At 37.7% G+C, this 27,943-nt stretch overlaps 1 protein-coding gene across 1 annotated transcript in view; it reads left to right on the top strand.

Moving 5' to 3' along the window:
• SHF (Src homology 2 domain containing F) overlaps positions 1-27,943 on the top strand; it is a 539,240-nt gene that overhangs the window by 442,659 nt on the left and 68,638 nt on the right. Inside the window, 1 exon segment of the mRNA XM_053717571.1 lies at positions 708-827. Coding sequence (XP_053573546.1) covers positions 708-827 — 120 coding nt within the window.

Raw genomic sequence — 27,943 nt, 5'->3', positions numbered from 1 at the left:
GTACTGATATATCTTCAGAACCTCTATGACGTGAGACATTATATTGTGTTTTTTCAAAACTACACCCCCACATAATGCTATAACAGCTGAATATTTTTTCCCAACTCTAATAGCAAACTGTCCACTTAAAGCATTTCCACATACATAAGAAGGAATGTAGCATTCCTTTAGTTAACTATTATTGACTTGCTTGATTAACAGTATTACAACATTTTGCTAATAAATAAAGAATAAAAAATGTTACATATACTTTACTATACAAATGATTATATTTATATACTTACTGAACAATTACTCTGGAATTACAGTTTTTATAGGAATTACAGTTTTTATAGGTTCCCATAACTAAGAAATCATGTGATGCCCCTATGGAATTATTATTTCATGCAATGTTTATATATATATATATATATATATATATATATATATATATTATTTTTTTTTATTACTATTATTTTTTTTCTTTGATCCTATAGAAGCCCCAAAATTTTCCAACTTCAATTTATAGTTACAGAAAAAAAGATGATCTCCCCTCTCTAATGGTACATAGGATTAGAGCATTTTTTCAAAGTAAAGGTTTTAAGCTTCCACACCAATTCACAATTCAATTTGGCAGTTTGATACATGTTGCGATGAGTAGGATTTCAGTGGCACCAGGATCCCCTCCAAATGAGAAAAACTGCTTTTTTAATCGGTTTCCCTCACAGCTGGTACCATGGTGCAATCAGCCGAACTGACGCCGAGTGCCTCCTGAGGCTGTGTAAAGAAGCAAGCTACCTGGTGCGAAACAGCGAGACCAGCACGATTGACTTTTCCTTATCTTTGAAGTAGGTATCTTGACTTTTCTGATAAAAAAAATAATAATAAAAAACTCAATCAAGAAAGGAAACAGCATTTTTTTTAGGAGATATATTACTTAATATTATTAAGCTGTTTGTAAGATTAGCATTTCTTATGTCCATTAATATTATTGTACAACGTTGTGTAAAATATTTCTAACAAAAAGGCAATTGTACTTTGCAATTAAACTTGATGTACTAATGGCTAGGGATGGGCGAATGTGTAAATTTTCGAATTTCGAATGTTAGAACGAATTATAAATCCGAATGTTGATAAGAATGAATAGTCTTAAAAATTCTATAATTGAATGCTATTTACAGTTTTCGAATGTCACTTTTGAATTCGAATGTTTATAATTATATCGAATGTCCACATTCGAAATTTCAAATTTAACATTCTATTTAACAAATACTATTCAGAAGTTCAATAGTTCATGTGGTAGGAAGGGAATCTAGTAAATTGAAACATAATAGATACAAATATATCATTTTGAATGTTTCTATATAGAATATTGCATAATTCGAATATTACATTTAAAGAAAGCATTAGAAATACTATTACAAACATATAAATTCGAATTTTTCAAAAAGAATATTTTTGAATGTAATCATAAAATTCAAAACCGAACATTTGAAAATCGAATGTTAGAATGTTATGTAAACATTCGAAATTCAATTCGAACGAACGAATATGTTAACATTCGTTTCATTTTTCGAATGTTGTGAAACATTCGCCCATCCCTACTAATGGCTTGTTTCATGTATTAGATACTTGAGTAAAAAGTGATACTTTATAAATACGTATGCATTTATAGTATATGTATGTGTGTATGTATGTATGTATATATATATATATATATATATATATATGTGTGTGTGTGTGTATGTGTATATATATATATACACATGCACAAACACACACACATATATATATATATAACACATGTTAATATTTAACCAATATTGTATTTAATGGATCAAACCATCCCCTTCATCAGAACAAAGTAAAGTAAGTCATGCTTTATAAATACCCTTCAAACTGGATTCTGTACTAACCTTTTCCTTGTGCATAGAGTGATCTAAGAAGTCTTTACGGTGAAGCCCCTCCAAAAACATTTAGAAAGACAAATTTTATCTTGAGCGATGTTTGTCACTATGTATTGTTCTTTATGTCAAGGAAAGACTCCTATATTACAATATAAGGTCAAAAAAAAGATTTTGTGTGAGTTTTTGAACATCAGGCCTTAATTGTATGACTTCTCTACATGCCGGAGAGTTTTTGATAATCGGGCCCCAAATGGGGTCACGCTGATATATTATACTATGTTACCAAGGACACAGAACAATCAGTATGTCGGTGTTATGTGAAACAGCCAACTGACTAAATGTAGCAATCAAAAAATAATTGATTCAATTATAGTGATCCAAAACATGGGCGAGGGAGTTATTGGATGCTTAGTTTAAATATTATGCCAGATAGTGTGCCATAAGTACATGGTATCTAGTGTTTTATACCCTATAGGAGTGGCCGTGCCTCTGTCTAAGACATGAGATAGTGTATATATAGGCATACTAAAGTATAGATAGGGTAATTTGAACAATCTAACTCACTCCAGCTATAGCATCCTTCACTAGTGTAGTCTTCTCACAAGTGACTACACAAAAAGTTTTTGAAAAAAAGTGATTATAGTGGGGTAGGAAGGGGCGCTTAACCGCAATCTGGAAATGTATATTACTAAGACCTTTGCATTAATTTATATTTAGTTGGGGTAGAGAATATCATTATTAAATCTTATATGAGGTGTGATGGTAAAATAAAATAAAGTAAAATAATATAATATAATAATCTTCTATCTTTTAGTTGGGGTAGAGAATACCAATAATATGTGGTTCAAGGTGTGATGATAAAATAAATTAGTATAATAATCTTCTATCTTTGCAGTGATAATACAATGTGTGCTGCGTAGAAAGCTACTTAGTGAAAGTGTTAATGAAAGTGTTAATCTTTTAGTTAGGGTAGAGAATACCAATAATATAAGGTTCAGGTGTGATGATAAAAATAAAATAAAATAGTATAATATTCTTCTATCTTTTCAGTGATAATATAATGTGTGCTGCGTAGAAAGCTACTTAGTGAAAGTGTTAATAAAAGTTAAAACATGCTAATTTCTCCTTGTTTATGTAGGGCAAAAGATTATATTCAATCGTGAGAGTAAATAGGTGTGAAATTAGTGTTAGAGCAGTATAAGTTTAAAGTGACTCTATGTCACCAGGTAGATCTTCTGTGTATATAGTATACGTGCGGTGGGGATGATAATTGTTGTAGTGAAAAGTTGGGGTGCATAAAAATAAATATAGTTAAATATAGTTGCGAGTAAATTAGTAATGGGAACTAGGGATTCCTCACAAGTTTTAAATTTTAGGTAGAAAATATGGATCCTGATTTAAAAATGAAAAAAGGGGATAGTAAGCAGATTAATGTAATAATGTTCATTTATTAAGTGAGTTCATACTAAGAAATAAAAATTCCTTACAGACATTAGTAGCAGTTAAAATATTAAACAACAGTAATGTTCTAAAAAATTAGATTCTAAAAACGTAATAACACCGGTGTTATAAATGCATTAAAAGCTACAATTCTAATTTAAAACTACAATTCTGATTGAAAAGACTCCAGTAGCTACTAATATGTTAGAAGATGGACATACAATAAAGTGAAAACTAGTAGAGGCATAGGTTGATATAGTAACAATAAACCACTGCAGATTGATAAGTATAGTTAGCTTTCATACACCAGTATGAACCAATGGTAAAAACAATGATAAGCCTTTTCTGTGTTGATAGTCTGTAACAGGTGTTTCAAAGTGGCGTGTGTCTTATTAAACACAGTGTTGCAAGCTTTAATTAGAGGACTTTTCCTAGCATAGGTTGATACAGTAACAATAAACCATTGCAGATTGATAAGTATAGTTAGCTTTCATACACCAGTATGAACCAATGGTAAAAACAATTATAAGCCTTTTCTGTGTTGATAGTCTGTAATAAGTGTTTTTCAAAGTGGCGTGTGTCTTATTAATCACAGTGTTGCAAGCTGTAATTAGAGGGCTTTTCCTAGCAGGTGTTTACCCACAGTCTTTCCTTTTTTGTGGTTCCTTTAAAAGTTCCCAATTAGAGATGTCACACAGTACCTTTATGTATAAAAAACGCTCCTCCGTGTAATCTTACTTTTCCTGTCAGCGTTTTAATGTATCAGCTGTCCGGTTCGGCAATAGAGTCACGTGGGTTCTTTGTGACTAATCAGAGGGTCTCCTTGTTTAAATTAAGTGCGCGCACTCATTCCTTTAAATATTTTTCAGTATGTGGCTCCTCTTGCTGTACAATAACTAACAGGGATTTCTTATTTCAAACCTCCTGTTAGAGACAACGGTCCTGGGTGCCAAGTTTGTCTGTAGCTGTAGGGCGGATCAACGCGTATCGGCAACAGAGCCTTTTTCAAGATAGTGTGCCATAAGTACATGGTATCTAGTGTTTTATACCCTATAGGAGTGGCCGTGCCTCTGTCTAAGACATGAGATAGTGTATATATAGGCATACTATGCAAAGTAGATAATGAGGGGGGACCTTAAAAGTCTACTACTCCCAAAATCTACTAGAGGGCACATAGGGCAAATGATGAGCCTTGACCCCATGAGCCCCACAGGGGGGTAAAAAGTCAAAACTTGTCAACACCAAAATCATCACAAAACCACGATCAATACAAATACAGCCCCTATTCATCACATAAATCTTGCATTAAATGTAATCCTTTTAAATCCGCTGTGCCTCCTTTTGGAGTGAATGTGTCTTCTAAATCTGCCCCTGTCAGCTGTAAGTACTATTATTGTGAATTGGAAGCATCTTAGAGCACAGACAGCCTAGCCCCACAAAGTGTTAGACAATGAAAACACTTTATTTAGTATTGGGCTGCTAAACCCTGACACGTGAAGCACATAATAATCATCTATAATCTGTTGCATCACTCACTACATTGTTCCAATCTGCTTCTGGAAGCAAAACTATCACATGGAACTTCATGAAATGTCTTTCTACAGCTGTAGACAAGACTCACAACAACATGTGAAATGTCAAGTGTTGGATTGGGTGGTGTAAAACAGAGAGCAGTGGAAACCTATTCTGTGCAGTGATGAATCACACTTCACTACCTGGCAGTCTGATGGAAGAATCTGGTTTTGACAGGTTCCAGGAAAATGCTACCTACTGGAATGCATAAGTTTGGCAGAGTAGGGATATTGGTCGGCTATTTTTGAAGGATTAGTTCCAGTGAAGGGTCATCCTAATGTTACAGGACATAAAGACATTTTAGGCATTTGGGTGCTTTCACCTTAGTGTCAACAGTTTGGGGAAAGCCCTTTAATGTTCCCTCATGACAGCCCTTTTCTATTCCAGCATGACGGCATGAGTTTGGTGTGGAGTAACTTGAGTGACCTTAAAGGGACAGTAAAGTCAAAATTAAAGGGCCAGTAAACCTAGCAAATAATGTTATTAGTTCAGAATTATATAACATTAGCTTAGTGCCAGGTTTCTAAAGGAAATTGTTAGATAGATATTTAGCAAAGAAAACAGAACGCTGCTCCTGGCTCTACTGAGCAGGTCTGTTTTCTTCTGCTAAGCACATCTGGGCACGCTGTCTAATCACAGCCGGCCCGATCATGCTATTAAACTCAATGTAGCTTGGTCCCACTACCAGACCAGAGCGGGAGCGAGCTACATTGATTTTAATAGCACGATCAGGCGTGCTGTGATTAGACAGCGTGCCTGCAATGCGCTTAGCAGAAGAAAACAGACCCGCTCAGTAGAGCCAGGAGCGGCGTTCTGTTTTCTTTGCTAAATATCTATCTAACAATTTGCTTTAGAAACCTGGCGCTAAGCTAATGTTATATAATTCTGCACTATGTGCAGAATTATATAACATTATTTTCTAGGTTTTCTGGTCCTTTAAACTATAATGGTTTAGATAGAACACTCAGTTTTAAACAACTTTCTAATTTACTTTTGTTATGTAATATGCTATGTTCCTTTGGTGTCCTTTGTTGAAGAGTAAATTTGCATTGTCTCATAAGAGCTCAGGAGTGTGCATGTGTCTTTAGTATAAAACAGCAGAAAAAAAAGTTCCTTTAGCTTATTAAAAATCCCTTTATTGAACAGACATGGGGATCAAAGTCTTTACACACAATGTTTCGGGGCAGTCCCCTTAATCATGTGACCCCAAGTCCATTAGCATTATTCAGTTTTAAAAAAGAAAACTTTCAAATGCACTTACTGTATATATATATATATGTGTGTGTGTGTACGTTAGCTCAGTGCTGTTATAAGTACAAGTAAAAAAAACAATCAATAAGAACAGACACCTGGACAAGCACCCTCCAGTTCTAGCTCCCCATTGTACAAGCCTGATATGGCTATTGGTGGCATGTTCAGTGGGTGATGATGTGGCTCAGGAATTAAAGCAGGCTTGCAGAGGGTTACAGCTTGTGCAAAGAAAGGCCTTGGACATGGCCCTTCTGGACTCAATATAATAATGTTCTTATTGTGCAGTACGAATAGGTGAAAGATTTAGTTGAAACAAGGGGCGCAATCACATACTTGGCAACGTGTGCAAAAACGAGTGTTACCAATTTTTAGTCTAATTGAGGGATCACAAACCCGGCGCAGCAGACAAGTTATGCCCTTATATTTTACACGTTGTACACATTTTTTTATTCCCATAAACTAACATAGAACTGGGGTCGACAGTTGGTATCACATATGCAGCGCAAGGACTTAAAAGAGCAGAATGGAGATATTTTACTCCATTTTCATCTTGCCACACATAAGCAGGTGCAGCAAGCCTTGCGCTGACTATGAAAGTACTGTAACTCCCTGGAAGCCTTATCAAACCCCTTAACGCATGCGCAATATCAACCCCTAAACCGCCATCCCCCCACATCGTAATCTCTAATAAAATGTATTAACCCCTAAACCGCCATTGCCCACATCGCAATGTCTAATAAAAGTTATAAACCACTATTTTGCCAACCACGCACATAGCAAACACCTAATTAAACTATTAACCCCTAAACCGCCAACCACGCACATCCCAAACACCTAATTAAACTATTAACCCCTAAACCACCACCCACAACGCAAAGTATCTATTTAAACTATTAACCCATAATCTGCCACCCACAATGCAAAGTGTCTAATTAAACTATTAACCCCTAATCTGCCAACGCCCCACAATGGAAATTACCTAATAAACATATTAACCCCTAATCCGCCATCCCCCCCACAATGCAAAGTACCTAATAAAACTATTAACCCCTAAACTGCCAACCCCCCACAATGCAAAGTATTAAACTAATAACTAAGTCACCCAACTTAATACCCGCTAACTTAATCCCAATTAAAATACACTTAAATAAAATGAAAAAGATACTAACTACTATAAAAAATATTGAAAAATTACAAAAATTAAAATACCTAAATTACTATAAAAAAATAACTTTACACAAAATTAAAAAACCTAATGTTACACAAAATAAAAAAAACTAAAATTACAAAAAATAAAAATACTAACATTACAAAAAACTAACAAAATTATCCAAAATAAAGTTATTCCTATTCTAATACCCCAGTTAAAAAAAAAAAACACCCCAAAATAAAAAAAACCCTAATCTATCAATGAACTACCAATAGCCCTTAATTTTGTAGGTCATTACCCTCAAGTTAAGAGCTCTTTTGCCCAAAAAATAAACAAATTACTCCCTAAAAATTACAACTCCACACCCCCAAAATAAAAAAACCTAACTAAAAAAAACAACTAATCTACCGATTAATCTAAAAAGGGCATTTGTATAGGCATTGCCCTTAAAATGGCATTCAGCTCTTTTTCAGCCCATGATAAATAAATAAAAAAAAGCCCTAATCTATAAAAAAAAAAACTAACACTAACCCCAAAATAGGTACTCACCATTAATGAAGTCCGACGAAACATCTTCATCCCAGCGGCAAAAGATCTTCATCCAGGGGGCTCCATCTTCATCCATCTTGGGACTATCTTCCATCTTCATCCAGGCGACACGGAGGTGCTCTTCATGCGATTTCCCATTGCACACTGAAGATTGAATGCAAGGTACCCTTTTTATATAGGGGTATGCTTGCATTCCTATTGGCTGAAAAATTCAAATCAGCCAATAGGATGAAAGCTGTTTACATCCTATTCGATGATTTAATTTTATTTAAGTGTATTTTATTTGGGATTCAGTTAGGGGGTGATAGGTTAGGGGGCTTAGTTATTAGTTTAATACTTTGCGTTGTACTACTGTAATACTTTAATTAGATACCTTGCGTTGTGGGAGGTTGGCGGATTAGGGGTTAATAGTTTAATTATATATTTTGCATTGTAGGGGTTGGCAGATTAGGGGTTAATAAGTTAATTAGATGTTTGGGTTGTGGGTGGTTGGCGGATTAGGGGTTAATAGTTTAATTAGGTGTTTGCAATGTGGGGGACTGGTGGTTTAGGGGTTAATAACTTGTATTATTGATTGCAATGTGGGGGGATGGTGGTTTAGGGGTTAATAACTTTTACTAATGATTGCGATGTGGGGGGATTAGGGGATTTAAATCTTTTTTTTATGTGTTGGTTTAATTTTTTTTGTCCGGTTTAGATTTTTACATGTGAATTCAACTTTTATTTATTTTTTTAGTTACACATGCAAGATGATATACTGGCGTAAGTTACTGGCGATGCCAGAAATGTGTAGTTGCGCACATTTCTGAACCTCGCCAGTTTTTCCGACTTACGTCAGTATATCATTTGGCGGCACGGGTTATGGGATTTACCCGATGCGCGAGGTGAACTTATGGGCGACATGGGTTTCAGCAGTTGCGCTGAAAAATACGTCGCATATGTAATCTCTCCCAAAGTTTCTGATTGGCTTTACACAAGTGAATGCACATAGCCTTTTTTTCTCTTGTTTTTTTTTTTTAATAACCTTGTCAAGTGAAATACTTGACACAGTAGTCACATTAACATATGGTGGTTGGCAAGCAAGCATTTATATTCTGTCCTTATTTTCAGAGGATTCTTTTGTTTTATATAGATTTCATTTTACTTTATCGAAATATACATTTTTACTTCTATAGATTTGGTGCCCTTGTCATCTTATTTATATGCTGTAATTACTAGAAAATATAATTGTGGGTTTTCGTTTTCTAAATATATCTTCATGATTTTTCTAGAAGCTGTTTTGCAAATTGTCTGTGTTTTTCATTTTCTCTTATTTTTTAAAATGCCCCTATATTTCATCTGATCACAGTGATATTTGTTTCTTTTTCCAAGTCTTCATCTGTGAGTCTTCATCTGTGACCTGATTAGCCATTTATTTATTTCTGTCAGCCAGACCAGCTCTCCAACTAAGTGTAAGTGGATGCTGATCCGTTACTCTCATCAAGGAGGTTAGCTGAAAGTTTCATTTGCTCATTTCTCTGCTCCAAATGACTTCTTAACAGCATGATACCCTTTAGGGCAGCGTAAATTACTGGCATCCATAAAGAAACGGCAGTGGTAAAGCTGCTTAGGTGGAATAAATGTTCACAAAAGCACAAGGATAAAAAAAGATTGTAATCCAGTCCAGCGAAATAGTGCCAATAAAAGTACATGCAACTTCCTGTCATTTCACTTGCCTGTTCCTGACTTTATAGAAAATATTATGCAGTGTGAGAACATATTCAGTTCATCCTTTATCTCTGTTCTTCGTTGTTTGTTTTTCTTGTCTTTTTGTTGGTGGATTTATATTCTTTCTCTCTCTCAAATGTATGTGTGTATGTGTGTATATATATATATATATATATATATACTGTGTATATATATATATTTATATATATATATATATTTACACACACACACTTGTATATATATATATATATATATATATATATATATATATATACAAAAAATAATATTTTGTAAGGTGTGCTAAATCATATGGATATAAATCTATCTATCAATGAAATGAACTTCAAACACTCAAGAATCTGTGTGTGTATGTGTATATGTATGTATGTATGTATGTATGTATGTGTATATATATATATATATATATATATATATATATATATATATACACACACACACACACACACACGGGTTCTTGAGTGTTTGAAGTTTATTTAATAGATAGATAAATAAATAATGTTTTTAGCAAAGAGACATCTCCATTCAAAAATATAAAATATAATAATCAACCAGGTACAGACTCACAAATAGTTTTATTAGTAGAAATGAGAAAAAGAGAGCAAAGGGGGTTTCAATCAACATCTATATATATTTATATTTATATTTATATTTATAACAAAATAACAAGAGTATTGCACTGAGCAATGTTATTATTTTGTTATCTAAATCACTAACATGGCTATTTCAATATATATATTATATTATATATATAAATACACATAAATGTAAATTCCGTAGGGAAATTTATAGAAAAAATTATTAACACAACAAAGAAAAAGTCTAGCACTCTCTTGCAAGCACACAGCTACATTAAAAGCAAAATGGAAAATCACGCCAAGGTCTCTTCCTCCCTGTGTCCCTAACCTACAGCCACACAATGCATGCCTTTAACCAAACACTCTGAGATACAAATAAGTGTGACACGAGCCCTTTGTAAGTTCCCTAGACACATACAAAACACAGAAATGGACTGCACTCTCAATCCGGACTGGGTACACATCTTATGACCATGCAAAACTCACAGCCCTGGGTCCTTAGATAGATAAATAGATATATAGATGATAGATAGATAGATATAAACTGCTCAGCCATTTCTTGATTTTTTATGAGCTTTTACAGGGCCATAGAGACTCCTTACCTACAATGGGCTAGATTACAAGTGGAGAGCAAAATATGACTTTTGCGAAAAGAGATATTTGCTCTCTACTGAGTAATACCAGCGCACAATAATATAGTGTTCCACTTGTAATCTAGCCCGATATGTTTTTGTTTTTAAATGTGCTTTTACATTTTTATTCTTTCAAATGATCAGTCTTAGGGATTTCTAGGTTTTAAGGGTTCTGACATTAAGGTGCTTGAATACTTACCCCCTCCATCCAGCTCCCTTAAGCCTTCTGACATTACCAGTATCCCCAGATTCTCTAGGTGATGCCTGGTCACCAGATTACCAGGGGTGATGTGGCAAATGCCAGGGTTCCTATAGTAAGCTCAGAAAATGCGTCCCACCCAGGATGACAATGTAAGAGGACAATATGTGATCATCATCCGCACTATAATCATTGTGCAGATGATAACAATGTGCCATCATGTGAAGCGAAGGAGAAATATGTATGTGTGTGTGTATATATAAATATATTTATATAAATATATATATATGTATATGCATAGATATATAAAATTATACAATATAATAAGATTATATAATGTCTATTATGTGTGTGTGTGTGTATATGTAGCTACACATTAAAAATCACTTCTACTAGTGATTCATAACTTAGGGCTCTGGGATACTTTGGGATCCAAAACTTTCCCAGGAGGCCTTTGAAGCTTGCTTGCTTGTTGCATACTCAATTTAAAAGGTTTATGTTTTTATTAAAACTGTCAAATATTGAGATTAAAAAATGTCAAGAAATTTATGAAGCTAGAAGGGGAGGAAAAGATTCTGATGAGAAGATTTCACAGATAATAAGTAGTATGAAAGAAGGAAGCAATGAGTGGAAAGTGGAAATTAAATTAAAGGGAATAAGTATAAGATGGAAGGACAGAAAAAACCTTGACATGAAGTATATGAGAAAATATCCTTGATGTATATGACACTAGCTCCAAAAAGCAGAGAAAGTGAAGGCACAAGTAAGAGCCAGGCTTATATGCAACTCAGTATAGTCTCCTGAAAAAAAGAAAGGTTTTATGTAGACATATGTTACATATGGGGTCAAACGTGTCAGTAAATTAAGCATTTACCTATGGATTTCTTCACTCTGATGGCCACCTGCATAACTTTACACCTGCTACCTTGTTTTACTTTGTGTAAAAGTAACATGGATGCCTAGTACATCTAGTTATTGTAAACAAATAGAAACATAGACACAGAATTTGACGGTAGATGAAAACCAGATGGACCATCAAGTCTACCCATATTGCAAGTTACGGTTTTCTTAGGAAAGCCTTAAGCAAGTCCTAGGCAATCTTGAATTATTTTACAGTCCCTGTGTTTACCACCTCTATTGGAAGTTTATTCCATGAACGGAACTTGCGTATACCAGAGAAAGTTGTAGATTGTCAGCATAGTAGCAGTAACATACTTATATGCATAAAAGGGTTTGTATTGAAATAGGAGATAAGAGATTTATTTTTTAAAATGGCTGCTTAAATGTTGGTGGCTGGCTAAAAATAACCAAAACATTTTTTCTATTCCCCTAAAACCATGAAATACTGGAGGTCATTTTCTGGGCTGCTACTCCGCAATGAGATTCTATAAAGTCTATGAACTCTGGTCATGTTTTATTTCAGAAGTATAAGCTTAATTAATACTAACCTATTAATTAAGCTTACACTTCGATTTGAAATGCTGACAGACTTCATGGGTCTTTTGGTTCTTATCTGCCAGCAAAATCTATGTGTGTTTGTAAACGGAAAAGAAAAGAATATAGTGTGCGTATGCATTTGAAATTTAGATTCCATGTCATATGTGGAGATATTTTTTTTTTTAAATATATTTATATATCACCAACAGGATGTTCAGTATACAGGATCTCTGCCATACACGGCCGTATACATTTTATACAAAAAGAAGAAATTATATTCATACATGTTTAGGCCAATGCACAATAAGATTATAACATCATCTTGTCAGTGTTTTTACATTTCACAAAAAAATAAAAAGACAGAAGAAAAAAAAACAAACAAACAATAATTGTAAGTAAATGACTTTTTAGAGAGAAAAGAAAACTATGCATATTCCATAGTATAAACCAATATACATCTAAACTTGCTTATCAGATTCTTATGCTGTGATCAGTTATAGAGATAGACTTACTAGGAAAAAACAAACAAACATATACAGTATATATATAGTAATGCAATTGAGTGATTCCCCTGCCTATATAGATTGATATAGTCGCCTACTTTATCCAGTTGTCCCAACCAAGGCCCCAACTGCATTGTTTTGTTGATACAATGTCTGAGTTGAAGATATGCATAAAAACTATTGTTCGATAAATTATACTCAGAGGCAATATTCTCAAAAGTTTTCATACCTAACCCCCCATCAAGAAATTGTACTACTAAGGTACTACTGAGGTTAAACCTTTATCGGTCCACCTATTAAATACCTCATGTTGGAGCCCAGGTTGGAATTCCGGGTGTCCTCTAATTGGTAAAAAAGCTGATATATGATCTTAAACTAAGAACAAAGTAACTGACATGATTTAATCACATTGTTTAATACTAATCATTATTTTAATGTTTCCAGGAAGTTGCGCATATGGACAGTGTAGAATCGCTGTGAGGGAGAGAGGATTTTTATATTAGTTAAATAGTTAGAAGAAAGAAGCCAATCCACTCCATAGCATGCAAGAATGGCAATGTTATATGCCCTAATATCTGGAAATGCCAGGCCTCCAAATTCTTTAAGCTGCGATAGCTTAGCTATAGAGAGCATATGTCTATTCTTCTTCCAGAGAAAATCAGCACATGCCCTAATAAAAATCTTAATATCTTTTATCTTGTATAAACAGAGGTAGATTATTCATAATATATAATAATTGGGGAAAGAGCATAGATTTAATCATCATCACCTTAGTGGTCAATGAGAGTGGAAAGACACTCCAGCGATGTAGTTTAGGTATTATATATGAGAAAAATGTGTGTAATTAAGTTTATACCACATATTAGGATCTTTATGCAAATTAATGCAGAGAAATCTAAAACTTTCTACTTCTCTAAAGTTATGTTGTTTAAAACTATCCTTGTTTTTGTATATCCATATAATTTTGGATTTTGCTACATTCACTTTATTTCCAGAGATTGAACTGAAGAGGTTAAAGATCTTTAGGGTTATTGGAATATTTTTGTTAGTATTTTTTAAATAAAGTAATAGATCATCAGCATATAATGAAAGGACACATACTTGGCTCCCCAGACTTATTCCAGTAATTTCTTGCCTAAAGTATATTGTCAAGGGTTCTATAGCAATGTTAAAAAGAAGCGGGGAAAGAATGCAGCCTTAACTTAAAAAAAGGTGTTTGACTGCCATTGCCAAAATGGCAGAAATAGGAAAATTATATATAGCCTTAATAAAGTTTATCAAATTTCCAAAAAAGCCAAAATTGGACAGAGCATTATAAAGATGCTCCCAAATTATTGAATCGAAAGCTTTCTCAGCTTTCTCAGCATAACCATAGCAAAATCCTGTTTAAAAGATACTTTATCATTGTGCAACTTGTTCCAAAAATGCTCAAGAATCATACATGTCCACCGTAAATTTTTTGTAGGGGATCTACCTGTCATGAAGCCCGACTGATCTAAATGTATCACTTCCTGTAATAAGTTTCTTAGGCCTAGATTTAGAGTTCGGCGGTAAAAGGGCTGTTAACGCTCCGCAGGCTTTTTTCTGGCCGCACCATAAATTTAACTCTGGTATCGAGAGTTAAAACAAATGCTGCGTTAGGCTCCAAAAAAGGAGCGTAGGGCATTTTTACCGCAAATGCAACTCTCGATACCAGAGTTGCTTACGGACGCGGCCAGCCTCAAAAACGTGCTCGTGCACGATTCTCCCATAGGAAACAATGGGACTGTTTGAGCTGAAAAAAAACCTAACACCTGCAAAAAAGCAGCGTTCAGCTCCTAACGCAGCCCCATTGTTTCCTATGGGGAAACACTTCCTACGTCTGCACCTAACACCCTAACATGAACCCCAAGTCTAAACACCCCTAACCTTACACTTATTAACCCCTAATCTTCCGCCCCCGCTATCGCTGACCCCTGCATTACAGTTTTAACCCCTAATCTTCCGCTCCGTAAACCGCCGCAACCTACGTTATCCCTATGTACCCCTAATCTGCTGCCCTAACATCGCCGACCCCTATATTATATTTATTAACCCCTAATCTGCCCCCCTCAACGTCGCCGACACCTGCCTACAATTATTAACCCCTAATCTGCCGAGCGGACCTGAGCGCTACTATAATAAAGTTATTAACCCCTAATCCGTCTCACTAACCCTATCATAAATAGTATTAACCCCTAATCTGCCCTCCCTAACATCGCCGACACCTACCTTCAATTATTAACCCCTAATCTTCCGATCGGAGCTCACCGCTATTCTAATAAATGTATTAACCCCTAAAGCTAAGTCTAACCCTAACACTAACACCCCCCTAAATTAAATATAATTTACATCTAACGAAATTAATTAACTCTTATTAAATAAATTATTCCTATTTAAAGCTAAATACTTACCTATAAAATAAACCCTAATATAGCTACAATATAAATTATAATTATATTTTAGCTATTTTAGGATTAATATTTATTTTACAGGCAACTTGGTATTTATTTTAACCAGGTACAATAGCTATTAAATAGTTAAGAACTATTTAATAGCTACCTAGTTAAAATAATAACAAAATTACCTGTAAAATAAATCCTAACCTAAGATATAATTAAACCTAACACTACCCTATCAATAAAATAATTAAATAAACTACCTACAATTACCTACAATTAACCTAACACTACACTATCAATAAATAAATTAAACACAATTGCTACAAATAAATACAATTAAATAAACTAGCTAAAGTACAAAAAATAAAAAAGAACTAAGTTACAAAAAATAAAAAAATATTTACAAACATAAGAAAAATATTACAACAATTTTAAACTAATTACACCTACTCTAAGCCCCCTAATAAAATAACAAAGCCCCCCAAAATAATAAATTCCCTACCCTATTCTAAATTTAAAAAGTTACAAGCTCTTTTACCTTACCAGCCCTGAACAGGGCCCTTTGCGGGGCATGCCCCAAGAAGTTCAGCTCTTTTGCCTGTAAAAGAAAACATACAATACCCCCCCCCCAACATTACAACCCACCACCCACATACCCCTAATCTAACCCAAACCCCCCTTAAATAAACCTAACACTAAGCCCCTTATGATCTTCCTACCTTGTCTTCACCATGCCAGGTTCACCGATCCGTCCTGGCTCCAAGATCTTCATCCAACCCAAGCGGGGGCTAGACATCCACTGAAGAAGTCCAGAAGAGGGTCCAAAGTCTTCCTCCTATCCGGCAAGAAGAGGACATCCGGACCGGCAAACATCTTCTCCAAGCGGCATCTTCGATCTTCTTCCATCCGGTGCGGAGCGGGTCCATCTTGAAGCAGGCGACGCGGATCCATCCTCTTCTTCCGATGTCTCCCGACGAATGACGGTTCCTTTAAGGGACGTCATCCAAGATGGCGTCCCTCGAATTCCGATTGGCTGATAGGATTCTATCAGCCAATCGGAATTAAGGTAGGAATTTTCTGATTGGCTGATGGAATCAGCCAATCAGAATCAAGTTCAATCCGATTGGCTGATCCAATCAGCCAATCAGATTGAGCTCGCATTCTATTGGCTGTTCCGATCAGCCAATAGAATGCGAGCTCAATCTGATTGGCTGATTGGATCGGCCAATCGGATTGAACTAGATTCTGATTGGCTGATTCCATCAGCCAATCAGAAAATTCCTACCTTAATTCCGATTGGCTGATAGAATCCTATCAGCCAATCGGAATTCGAGGGACGCCATCTTGGATGACGTCCCTTAAAGGAACCGTCATTCGTCGGGAGACATCGGAAGAAGAGGATGGATCCGCGTTGCCTGCTTCAAGATGGACCCGCTCCGCACCGGATGGAAGAAGATCGAAGATGCCGCTTGGAGAAGATGTTTGCCGGTCCGGATGTCCTCTTCTTGCCGGATAGGAGGAAGACTTTGGACCCTCTTCTGGACTTCTTCAGTGGATGTCTAGCCCCCGCTTGGGTTGGATGAAGATCTTGGAGCCAGGACGGATCGGTGAACCTGGCATGGGTGAAGACAAGGTAGGAAGATCATCAGGGGCTTAGTGTTAGGTTTATTTAAGGGGGGTTTGGGTTAGATTAGGGGTATGTGGGTGGTGGGTTGTAATGTTGGGGGGGGGGGTATTGTATGTTTTCTTTTACAGGCAAAAGAGCTGAACTTCTTGGGGCATGCCCCGCAAAGGGCCCTGTTCAGGGCTGGTAAGGTAAAAGAGCTTGTAACTTTTTAAATTTAGAATAGGGTAGGGAATTTATTATTTTGGGGGGCTTTGTTATTTTATTAGGGGGCTTAGAGTAGGTGTAATTAGTTTAAAATTGTTGTAATATTTTTCTTATGTTTGTAAATATTTTTTTATTTTCTGTAACTTAGTTCTTTTTTATTTTTTGTACTTTAGCTAGTTTATTTAATTGTATTTATTTGTAGCAATTGTGTTTAATTTATTTATTGATAGTGTAGTGTTAGGTTAATTGTAGGTAATTGTAGGTAGTTTATTTAATTATTTTATTGATAGGGTAGTGTTAGGTTTAATTATATCTTAGGTTAGGATTTATTTTACAGGTAATTTTGTTATTATTTTAACTAGGTAACTATTAAATAGTTCTTAACTATTTAATAGCTATTGTACCTAGTTAAAATAATTACAAAGTTACCTGTAAAATAAATATTAATCCTAAAATAGCTACAATAAAATTATAATTTATATTGTAGCTATATTAGGATTTATTTTACAGGTAAGTATTTAGCTTTAAATAGGATTAATTTATTTAATAAGAGTTAATTTATTTCGTTAGATTAAAAATATATTTAAGTTAGGGGGGTGTTAGTGTTAGGGTTAGACTTAGCTTTAGGGGTTAATACATTTATTAGAATAGCGGTGAGCTCCGATCGGAAGATTAGGGGTTAATAATTGAAGTTAGGTGTCGGCGATGTTAGGGAGGGCAGATTAGGGGTTAATACTATTTTTTATAGGGTTAGTGAGGCGGGTTAGGGGTTAATAACTTTATTATAGTAGCGGTGCGGTCCGCTCGGCAGATTAGGGGTTAATAAGTGTAGGCAGGTGTCGGCGACGTTGAGGGGGGCAGATTAGGGGATAATAAATATAATATAGGGGTCGGCGGTGTTAGGGGTAGCAGATTAGGGGTACATAGGGATAACGTAGGTGGCGGCGCTTTGCGGTCGGAAGATTAGGGGTTAATTATTTTAAGTAGCTGGCGGCGATGTTGTGGGGGGCAGATTAGGGGTTAATAAATGTAATATAGGGGTCGGCGGGGTTAGGGGCAGCAGATTAGGGGTACATAAGTATAACGTAGGTGGCGGTCAGAAGATTAGGGGTTAAAATTTTTAATCGAGTTGCGGCGATGTGGGGGGACCTCGGTTTAGGGGTACATAGGTAGTTTATGGGTGTTAGTGTACTTTAGGGTACAGTAGTTAAGAGCTTTATAAACCGGCGTTAGCCAGAAAGCTCTTAACTCCTGCTATTTTCAGGCGGCTGGAATCTTGTCGTTAGAGCTCTAACGCTCACTGCAGAAACGACTCTAAATACCAGCGTTAGAAAGATCCCATTGAAAAGATAGGCTACGCAAATGGCGTAGGGGGATCTGCGGTATGGAAAAGTCGCGGCTGTAAAGTGAGCGTTAGACCCTTTAATCACTGACTCCAAATACCAGCGGGCGGCCAAAACCAGCGTTAGGAGCCTCTAACGCTGGTTTTGACGGCTACCGCCGAACTCTAAATCTAGGCCTTAGTCTGTTAGCAACAATAGAAGTAAGTAATTTGTAATCTGTACTTAATAAGGAAATAGGTCTGTATGACCCAGGATTTGATGGATTTTTATCTTTTTTGAGAGTGAAGGTAATAATTGACGCTGAAAAGAATCGGGACATTGGGGCTTTTTTGATATAATACTCATTAAATAATCTGGTAAGGGTATTAACAATTTCAGCTTTAAGTAGCCTATAGAATTCCACAGGAAGTTGGTCCGGGCCAGGGGCCTTACCAAGTTTAGCATCCTCTATAGCCTTCAGAACTTCATCTGGCATAATGGTTGTGTTTATTAGCTCGACCTGCTCCAGGGAAACTGTGGGACAGGTGATCTTACTCCAAAAAGCCCTGTTGTTCTCTGGATCAATTACCTTAGATGCATATATGTTTTGGAAATAATTAAGGAAAATCTTTTTTAAATCAGTTAATTCTGTATAGTTCTTATCACCATCAACTATACTTTCAATCATATTATTCTTTTTCCTAACCTTATCTAGTCTGGCTAAATATTTAGCAGATTTGTCATAACGTCCAGCATACACAGCATTCATTCTAATCTCCTCACTGGTCTTTTTAGAGTTTAAGAAGAGATCCCGGTCTTGTCTAGCTATTTTGTATTTGTCCCAGTATTTTTTAAGCGGCATGTTTATATATTTTCTATAAGCATTAGTAACTGTGTTTGCCAGCTGTAATTCGCAAACTCTAAGTTTCTTTTTTGCAATTACCATATAGGCTTTTATCATGCCTCCTAAAATACGCCTTCACGGCTTCCCAGAAAACTTCTGGTTTATCTATATATAAATAGATATCCCCACTATATTCCTGCCACATGTGTCGTAGCCAGTTTTGAAATGGTATTTAACCCCTTAACGACCAAGGACGTGCAGGGTACGTCCTCAAAAAAAAGGCAGTTAACGCCTGAGGACGTACCCTGCACGTCCTCGGTGTGGAAAGCAGCTGGAAGCGATCCTGATCGCTTCCAGCTGCTTTCCGGTTATTGCAGTGATGCCTCGATATGGAGGCATCCTGGAAGAACCTTACATGGCCATCCGATGCAGAGAGAGACACTCTGTGGCCCTCTCTGCACCGGACATCGATAGCCGGTATCGTTGGTGGGTGGGAGCCGACTTGGGAGGCGGGTGGGTGGCCATCGGTGAGTCATGTAAGGTGGAGGTGGCGGGATCGGGGGCAGAGCCGACGGGCATGTGCACGGGGGTCGGCAGGCGGTTTGCATGCACGGGGCGGGAGCGGGTGGGAACCGCTATACTTCAGAAAAGTTGCAAGTAAATATGTGAGGGAAAAGGGCATACTTAAAAAAATAAAACAATAATCAAAGGGATCTTGGAGGGGTGGGGGGTTGGTCTTGGGTGGGGGGGGGAGCTACACTACAGAAAAAGGGATTTTTTCTATAAAAAACCCACACTTTTTTTCTAAACTGGGTACTGGCAGACCGCTGCCAGTACCCAAGATGGCGCCCATTAAGGCAGAGGGGGAGGGTTAGACAGCTGTTTGGTGGGGGATCAGTGAGGTTGGGGGCTAAGGGGGGATCCTACACAGCAGCATATGTAAATATGCTAAAAAAAACACACAAAAAAGCCCAAATATACCTTTTATTTTAGTACTGGCAGAGTTTCTGCCAGTACTTAAGATGGCGGGGACAATTGTGGGGTGGGGGAGGGAAGAGGGGGTCTGATGTTTCAGGTGGGAGGCTGAGCTCTACACTAAATCTAAAATTAACCTTGCAAGCTCCCTACAAGCTAATTAACTCCTTCACTGCTGGGCATAATTCACGTGTTGTGCGCAGTGGCATTTAGCGGCCTTCTAATTACCAAAAAGCAACACCAAAGCCATATATGTCTGCTATTTCTGAACAAAGGTGATCCCAGAGAAGCATTTACAACCATTTGTGCCATAATTGCACAAGCTGTTTGTAAATAATTTCAGTGAGAAACCAAATGTTTGTGAAAAAATTTGTGAAAAAGTGAATGATTTTTTGTATTTGATTGCATTTGGCGGTAAAATGGTGGCATGAAATATACCAAAATGGGCCTAGATCAATACTTTGGGTTGTCTACTAAAAAAAACATAATTTATGCTTACCTGATAAATTCCTTTCTTCTGTTGTGTGATCAGTCCACGGGTCATCATTACTTCTGGGATATAACTCCTCCCCAACAGGAAATGCAAGAGGATTCACCCAGCAGAGCTGCATATAGCTCCTCCCCTCTACGTCAGTCCCAGTCATTCGACCAAGAATCAACGAGAAAGGAGTAACCAAGGGTGAAGTGGTGACTGGAGTATAATTTAAAAGATATTTACCTGCCTTAAAACAGGGCGGGCCGTGGACTGATCACACAACAGAAGAAAGGAATTTATCAGGTAAGCATAAATTATGTTTTCTTCTGTTATGTGTGATCAGTCCACGGGTCATCATTACTTCTGGGATACCAATACCAAAGCAAAAGTACACGGATGACGGGAGGGATAGGCAGGCTCATTATACAGAAGGAACCACTGCCTGAAGAACCTTTCTCCCAAAAATAGCCTCCGAAGAAGCAAAAGTGTCAAATTTGTAAAATTTGGAAAAAGTATGAAGCGAAGACCAAGTTGCAGCCTTGCAAATCTGTTCAACAGAGGCCTCATTCTTAAAGGCCCAAGTGGAAGCCACAGCTCTAGTGGAGTGAGCTGTAATTCTTTCAGGAGGCTGCTGTCCAGCAGTCTCATAGGCTAAACGTATTATGCTACGAAGCCAAAAAGAGAGAGAGGTAGCAGAAGCTTTTTGACCTCTCCTCTGTCCAGAGTAAACGACAAACAAGGAAGAAGTTTGGCGAAAATCTTTAGTTGCCTGCAAGTAGAACTTGAGGGCACGAACTACATCCAGATTGTGTAAAAGACGTTCCTTCTTTGAAGAAGGATTTGGACACAAGGATGGGACAACAATCTCTTGATTGATGTTCCTGTTAGTGACTACCTTAGGTAAGAACCCAGGTTTAGTACGCAGAACTACCTTGTCTGAGTGAAAAATCAGATAAGGGGAATCACAATGTAAGGCTGATAACTCAGAGACTCTTCGAGCCGAGGAAATAGCCATTAAAAACAGAACTTTCCAAGATAGCATTTTTATATCAATGGAATGAAGGGGTTCAAACGGAACACCCTGTAAAACGTTAAGAACTAAGTTTAAACTCCATGGTGGAGCAACAGCTTTAAACACAGGCTTGATCCTAGCTAAAGCCTGACAAAAGGACTGGACGTCTGGATTTTCTGACAGACGTCTGTGTAACAAGATGGACAGAGCTGAAATCTGTCCCTTTAATGAACTAGCTGATAAACCCTTTTCTAAACCTTCTTGTAGAAAAGACAATATCCTAGCGATCCTAACCTTACTCCAGGAGTAACCTTTGGATTCGCACCAGTATAGGTATTTCCGCCATATTTTATGGTAAATCCTTCTGGTAACAGGCTTCCTAGCCTGAATCAGGGTATCAATAACCGACTCAGAAAAACCACGTTTTGATAAAATCAAGCGTTCAATTTCCAAGCAGTCAGCTTCAGAGAAGTTAGATTTTGATGTTTGAATGGACCCTGTATCAGAAGGTCCTGTCTTAGAGGTAGAGACCAAGGCGGACAGGATGACATGTCCACTAGATCTGCATACCAAGTCCTGCGTGGCCAAGCAGGTGCTATTAGAATTACTGATGCTCTCTCCTGTTTGATTTTGGCAATCAATCGAGGAAGCAGCGGGAAGGGTGGAAACACATAAGCCATCCTGAAGTTCCAAGGTGCTGTCAAAGCATCTATCAGAACTGCTCCTGGATCCCTGGATCTGGACCCGTAGCGAGGAAGTTTGGCGTTCTGGCGAGACGCCATGAGATCTATCTCTGGTTTGCCCCAACGTCGAAGTATTTGGGCAAAGACCTCCGGATGAAGTTCCCACTCCCCCGGATGAAAAGTCTGGCGACTCAAGAAATCCGCCTCCCAGTTCTCCACTCCCGGGATGTGGATTGCTGACAGGTGGCAAGAGTGAGACTCTGCCCAGCGAATTATCTTTGATACTTCCATCATTGCTAGGGAGCTTCTTGTCCCTCCCTGATGGTTGATGTAAGCTACAGTCGTGATGTTGTCCGACTGAAACCTGATGAACCCCCGAGTTGTTAACTGGGGCCAAGCCAGAAGGGCATTGAGAACTGCTCTCAATTCCAGAATGTTTATTGGTAGGAGACTCTCCTCCTGATTCCATAGTCCCTGAGCCTTCAGAGAATTCCAGACAGCGCCCCAACCTAGTAGGCTGGCGTCTGTTGTTACAATTGTCCAGTCTGGCCTGCTGAATGGCATCCCCCTGGACAGGTGTGGCCGATAAAGCCACCATAGAAGAGAATTTCTGGTCTCTTGATTCAGATTCAGAGTAGGGGACAAATCTGAGTAATCCCCATTCCACTGACTTAGCATGCATAATTGCAGCGGTCTGAGGTGTAGGCGTGCAAAAGGTACTATGTCCATTGCCGCTACCATTAAGCCGATCACCTCCATGCATTGAGCTACTGACGGGTGTTGAATGGAATGAAGGACGCGGCATGCATTTTGAAGTTTTGTTAACCTGTCTTCTGTCAGGTAAATCTTCATTTCTACAGAATCTATAAGAGTCCCCAAGAATGGAACTCTTGTGAGAGGAAAGAGAGAACTCTTCTTTTCGTTCACTTTCCATCCATGCGACCTTAGAAATGCCAGAACTAACTCTGTATGAGACTTGGCAGTTTGAAAGCTTGAAGCTTGTATTAGAATGTCGTCTAGGTACGGAGCTACCGAAATCCCTCGCGGTCTTAGTACCGCTAGAAGGGCACCCAGAACCTTTGTGAAGATTCTTGGAGCCGTAGCCAATCCGAATGGAAGAGCTACGAACTGGTAGTGCCTGTCTAAGAAGGCAAACCTTAGATACCGGTGATGATCTTTGTGGATCGGTATGTGAAGGTAAGCATCCTTTAAATCCACTGTGGTCATGTACTGACCTTCTTGGATCATGGGTAAGATTGTCCGAATAGTTTCCATTTTGAACGATGGAACTCTTAGGAATTTGTTTAGAGTCTTTAAATCTAAGATTGGCCTGAAAGTTCCCTCTTTTTTGGGAACCACAAACAGGTTTGAGTAGAACCCTTGTCCTTGTTCCGACCACGGAACCGGATGGATCACTCCCATTGTTAACAGATCTTGTACGCAGCGTAGAAACGCTTCTTTCTTTATCTGGTTTGTTGACAACCTTGACAGATGAAATCTCCCTCTTGGGGGAGATAATTTGAAGTCTAGAAGGTATCCCTGAGATATGATCTCTAGTGCCCAGGGATCCTGAACATCTCTTGCCCAGGCCTGGGCGAAGAGAGAGAGTCTGCCCCCTACTAGATCCGGTCCCGGATCGGGGGCTCTCGGTTCATGCTGTCTTTGGGGCAGCAGCAGGTTTCCTGGCCTGCTTGCTTTTGTTCCAGGACTGGTTAGGCTTCCAGCCTTGCCTGTAACGAGCAACAGCTCCTTCCTGTTTTGGTGCAGTGGAGGTTGATGCTGCTCCTGTCTTGAAATTCCGAAAGGGACGAAAATTAGACTGTCTAGCCTTAGCTTTGGCCTTGTCTTGAGGTAGGGCGTGGCCCTTACCTCCCGTAATGTCAGCGATAATTTCTTTCAAACCGGGCCCGAATAAGGACTGCCCCTTGAAAGGTATATTAAGTAATTTGGACTTAGAAGTAACATCAGCTGACCAGGATTTTAGCCACAGTGCCCTGCGTGCCTGTATGGCGAATCCTGAGTTCTTAGCCGTAAGTTTGGTTAAATGTACTACGGCCTCCGAAATGAAAGAATTAGCTAGTTTAAGGACTCTAAGCCTGTCCGTAATGTCGTCTAGCGTAGAGGAACTAAGGTTCTCTTCAAGCGACTCAATCCAAAATGCTGCCGCAGCCGTAATCGGCGCGATACATGCAAGGGGTTGTAATATAAAACCTTGTTGAACAAACATTTTCTTAAGGTAACCCTCTAATTTTTTATCCATTGGATCTGAGAAAGCACAGCTATCCTCCACCGGGATAGTGGTACGCTTAGCTAAAGTAGAAACTGCTCCCTCCACCTTGGGGACCGTTTGCCATAAGTCCCGAGTGGTGGCGTCTATTGGAAACATCTTTCTAAATATTGGAGGGGGTGAGAACGGCACACCGGGTCTATCCCACTCCTTAGTAACAATTTCAGTTAGTCTCTTAGGTATAGGAAAAACGTCAGTACTCGCCGGTACCGCAAAGTATTTATCCAACCTACACAGTTTCTCTGGTATTGCAACAGTGTTACAATCGTTGAGAGCTGCTAAGACCTCCCCTAGTAGTACACGGAGGTTCTCCAATTTAAATTTAAAATTTGAAATATCTGAGTCCAATCTGTTTGGATCAGAACCGTCACCTACAGAATGAAGCTCTCCGTCCTCATGCTCTGCGAGCTGTGACGCAGTATCAGACATGGCCCTAGCATTGTCAGCGCACTCTGTTCTCACCCCAGAGTGATCACGCTTGCCTCTTAGTTCTGGTAATTTAGACAAAACTTCAGTCATAACAGTAGCCATATCTTGTAATGTTATCTGTAATGGCCGCCCAGATGTACTAGGCGCCAAAATATCACGCACCTCCCGGGCGGGAGATGCAGGTACTGTCGCGTGAGGCGAGTTAGTCGGCATAACTCTCCCCTCGCTGTTTGGTGAAATTTGTTCACATTGTACAGATTGACTTTTATTTAAAGTAGCATCAATACAGTTAGTACATAAATTTCTATTGGGCTCCACCTTGGCATTGGAACAAATGACACAGATATCTTCCTCTGAGTCAGACATGTTTAACACACTAGCAAAAAAACTTACAACTTGGTTATAATCTTTTTTAGCAAAAAAAAACGCACTGTGCCTCAAAGAGGTACTAACGATTAAATGACAGTTGAAATAATGAACTGAAAAACAGTTATAGCATCAAACTTTAAAACAACACAACTTTTAGCAAAGGTTTGTTCCCATTAGTAAAAAACAACACTAATTAAATTTGTACATAAGAAAACAAAACAACGTTTTTTATTCACAGTCACTATAAGAATTCTCACAGCTCTGCTGAGAGAATTTACCTCCCTTCAAAGAAGTTTGAAGACCCCTGAGATCTGTCAGAGATGAACCGGATCATGCAGGAAATATAAAAGTAGCTGACTGGAATTTTTTGATGCGTAGCAAGGAGCGCCAAAAACGGCCCCTCCCTCTCCCACACAGCAGTGAAGAGAAACGAAACTGTCACAATTAAAGCAAAAAACTGCCAAGTGGAAAATAATGCCCAAATATTTATTCACACAGTACCTCAGCAATGTAAACGATTCTACATTCCAGCAAAAACGTTTAACATGAGAATAGTTATTAAAAGGATTAGTGACCTTTAACACAGTAGTTCCGGTGAAATACCATCCCCAGAATACTGAAGTGTATACATACATGTCATTTTAACGGTATGGCAGGCTTTTCTCATCAATTCCATTCAGAAAATAAAAACTGCCACATACCTCAATGCAGATTCATCTGCCCGCTGTCCCCTGATCTGAAGCCTTTACCTCCCTCAGATGGTCGAGAACAGCAATATGATCTTAACGACTCCGGTTAAAATCATAGTAAAAAATCTCTGTCAGATTCTTCCTCAAACTCTGCCAGAGAAGTAATAACACGCTCCGGTGCTATTTTAAAATAACAAACTTTTGATTGAAGTCATAAAAACTAAGTATAATCACCATAGTCCTCTCACACATCCTATCTAGTCGTTGGGTGCAAGAGAATGACTGGGACTGACGTAGAGGGGAGGAGCTATATGCAGCTCTGCTGGGTGAATCCTCTTGCATTTCCTGTTGGGGAGGAGTTATATCCCAGAAGTAATGATGACCCGTGGACTGATCACACATAACAGAAGAAATATATATACATGTCAACAGATATTCAGAGATTCCTGAAAGATATTAGTGTTCTAATGTAACTAGCGCTAATTTTGAAAAAAAAAAAAATGGTTTGGAAATAGCAAAGTGCTACTTGTATTTATGGCCCTATAACTTACAAAAAAAGCAAAGAACATGTAAACATTAGGTATTTCTAAACTCAGGACAAAATTTAGAAACTATTTAGCATGGGTGTTTTTTGGTGGTTGTAGATATGTAACAGATTTTGGGGGTCAAAGTTAGAAAAAGTGTGTGTTTTTCCATTTTTTCCTCATATTTTATCATTTTTTTTATAGTAAATTATAAGATCTGATGAAAATAATGGTATCTTTAGAAAGTCCATTTAATGGCGAGAAAAACGGTATATAATATGTGTGGGTACAGTAAATGAGTAAGAGGAAATGTACAGCTAAACACAAACACCGCAAAAATGTAAAAATAGCCTTGGTCCCAAACGGACAGAAAATGGAAAAGTGCTGTGGTCATTAAAGGGTTAAGCAATCTCTGAACGGCTGTATGATCCTTTTACAGCCAGTCAGGTATGAGAATATATATAAATTTTGTCATGAAAATAAAATTACTCTTTTTTTTTGTTAGCCTTTAAAAATGAGAGGAAGGTAATATAAAGATGTCCATACTAACTAAACCATATAGATAGTATAATCCGATGATTACCCTATATTATTGGAGAAAAACCCTGTACTTATTTCTTACTACTGTAATTTCTGGAACAAGACTATCCAATATGCTTAGGGTTTTTTTTTTCACAGCGCCCTAATTGATCTGAAGTTATTATATATAACACCTTGTAATTTAAAATAGATTATGCTATTACCCAACTTCTTTTTATGATCTCAGCAAATATTATACTGCATATCTTTTATACATAAAGAGCAATATACACAGCAAACACTTTTACCAGTTAATGCCAAGCAAGAAAAAAATAGAACCATGAAACTTTAAAGCACATTACATTGTCCATCAACTTTAAAGTCCATGCGGCCTAAGGTCAATTTATAGAGGCCTTATAGCATGTATCCCGAAACCATGTGAATAGTATAATCCAGTAATTACCCTGTATTATTGGAAAAAAGCCCTGAATTTATTTCTTACTACTGTAATTTATAGAGGGCAGCTATTCAATACACATATTTAGAGTTTTTTCCATAGCGCCCTTAATTACTCTGTGGTTATTATATATAACACCTAGTAACTTTAAGATAGATTATGCTATCACCCAACTTCTTTTCATG

Source organism: Bombina bombina, chromosome 6 (genome assembly GCF_027579735.1).
Source record: "Bombina bombina isolate aBomBom1 chromosome 6, aBomBom1.pri, whole genome shotgun sequence".
NCBI classification, from domain to species: Eukaryota; Metazoa; Chordata; class Amphibia; order Anura; family Bombinatoridae; genus Bombina; species Bombina bombina.
This window is presented reverse-complemented; position numbering and strand designations above follow the sequence as displayed.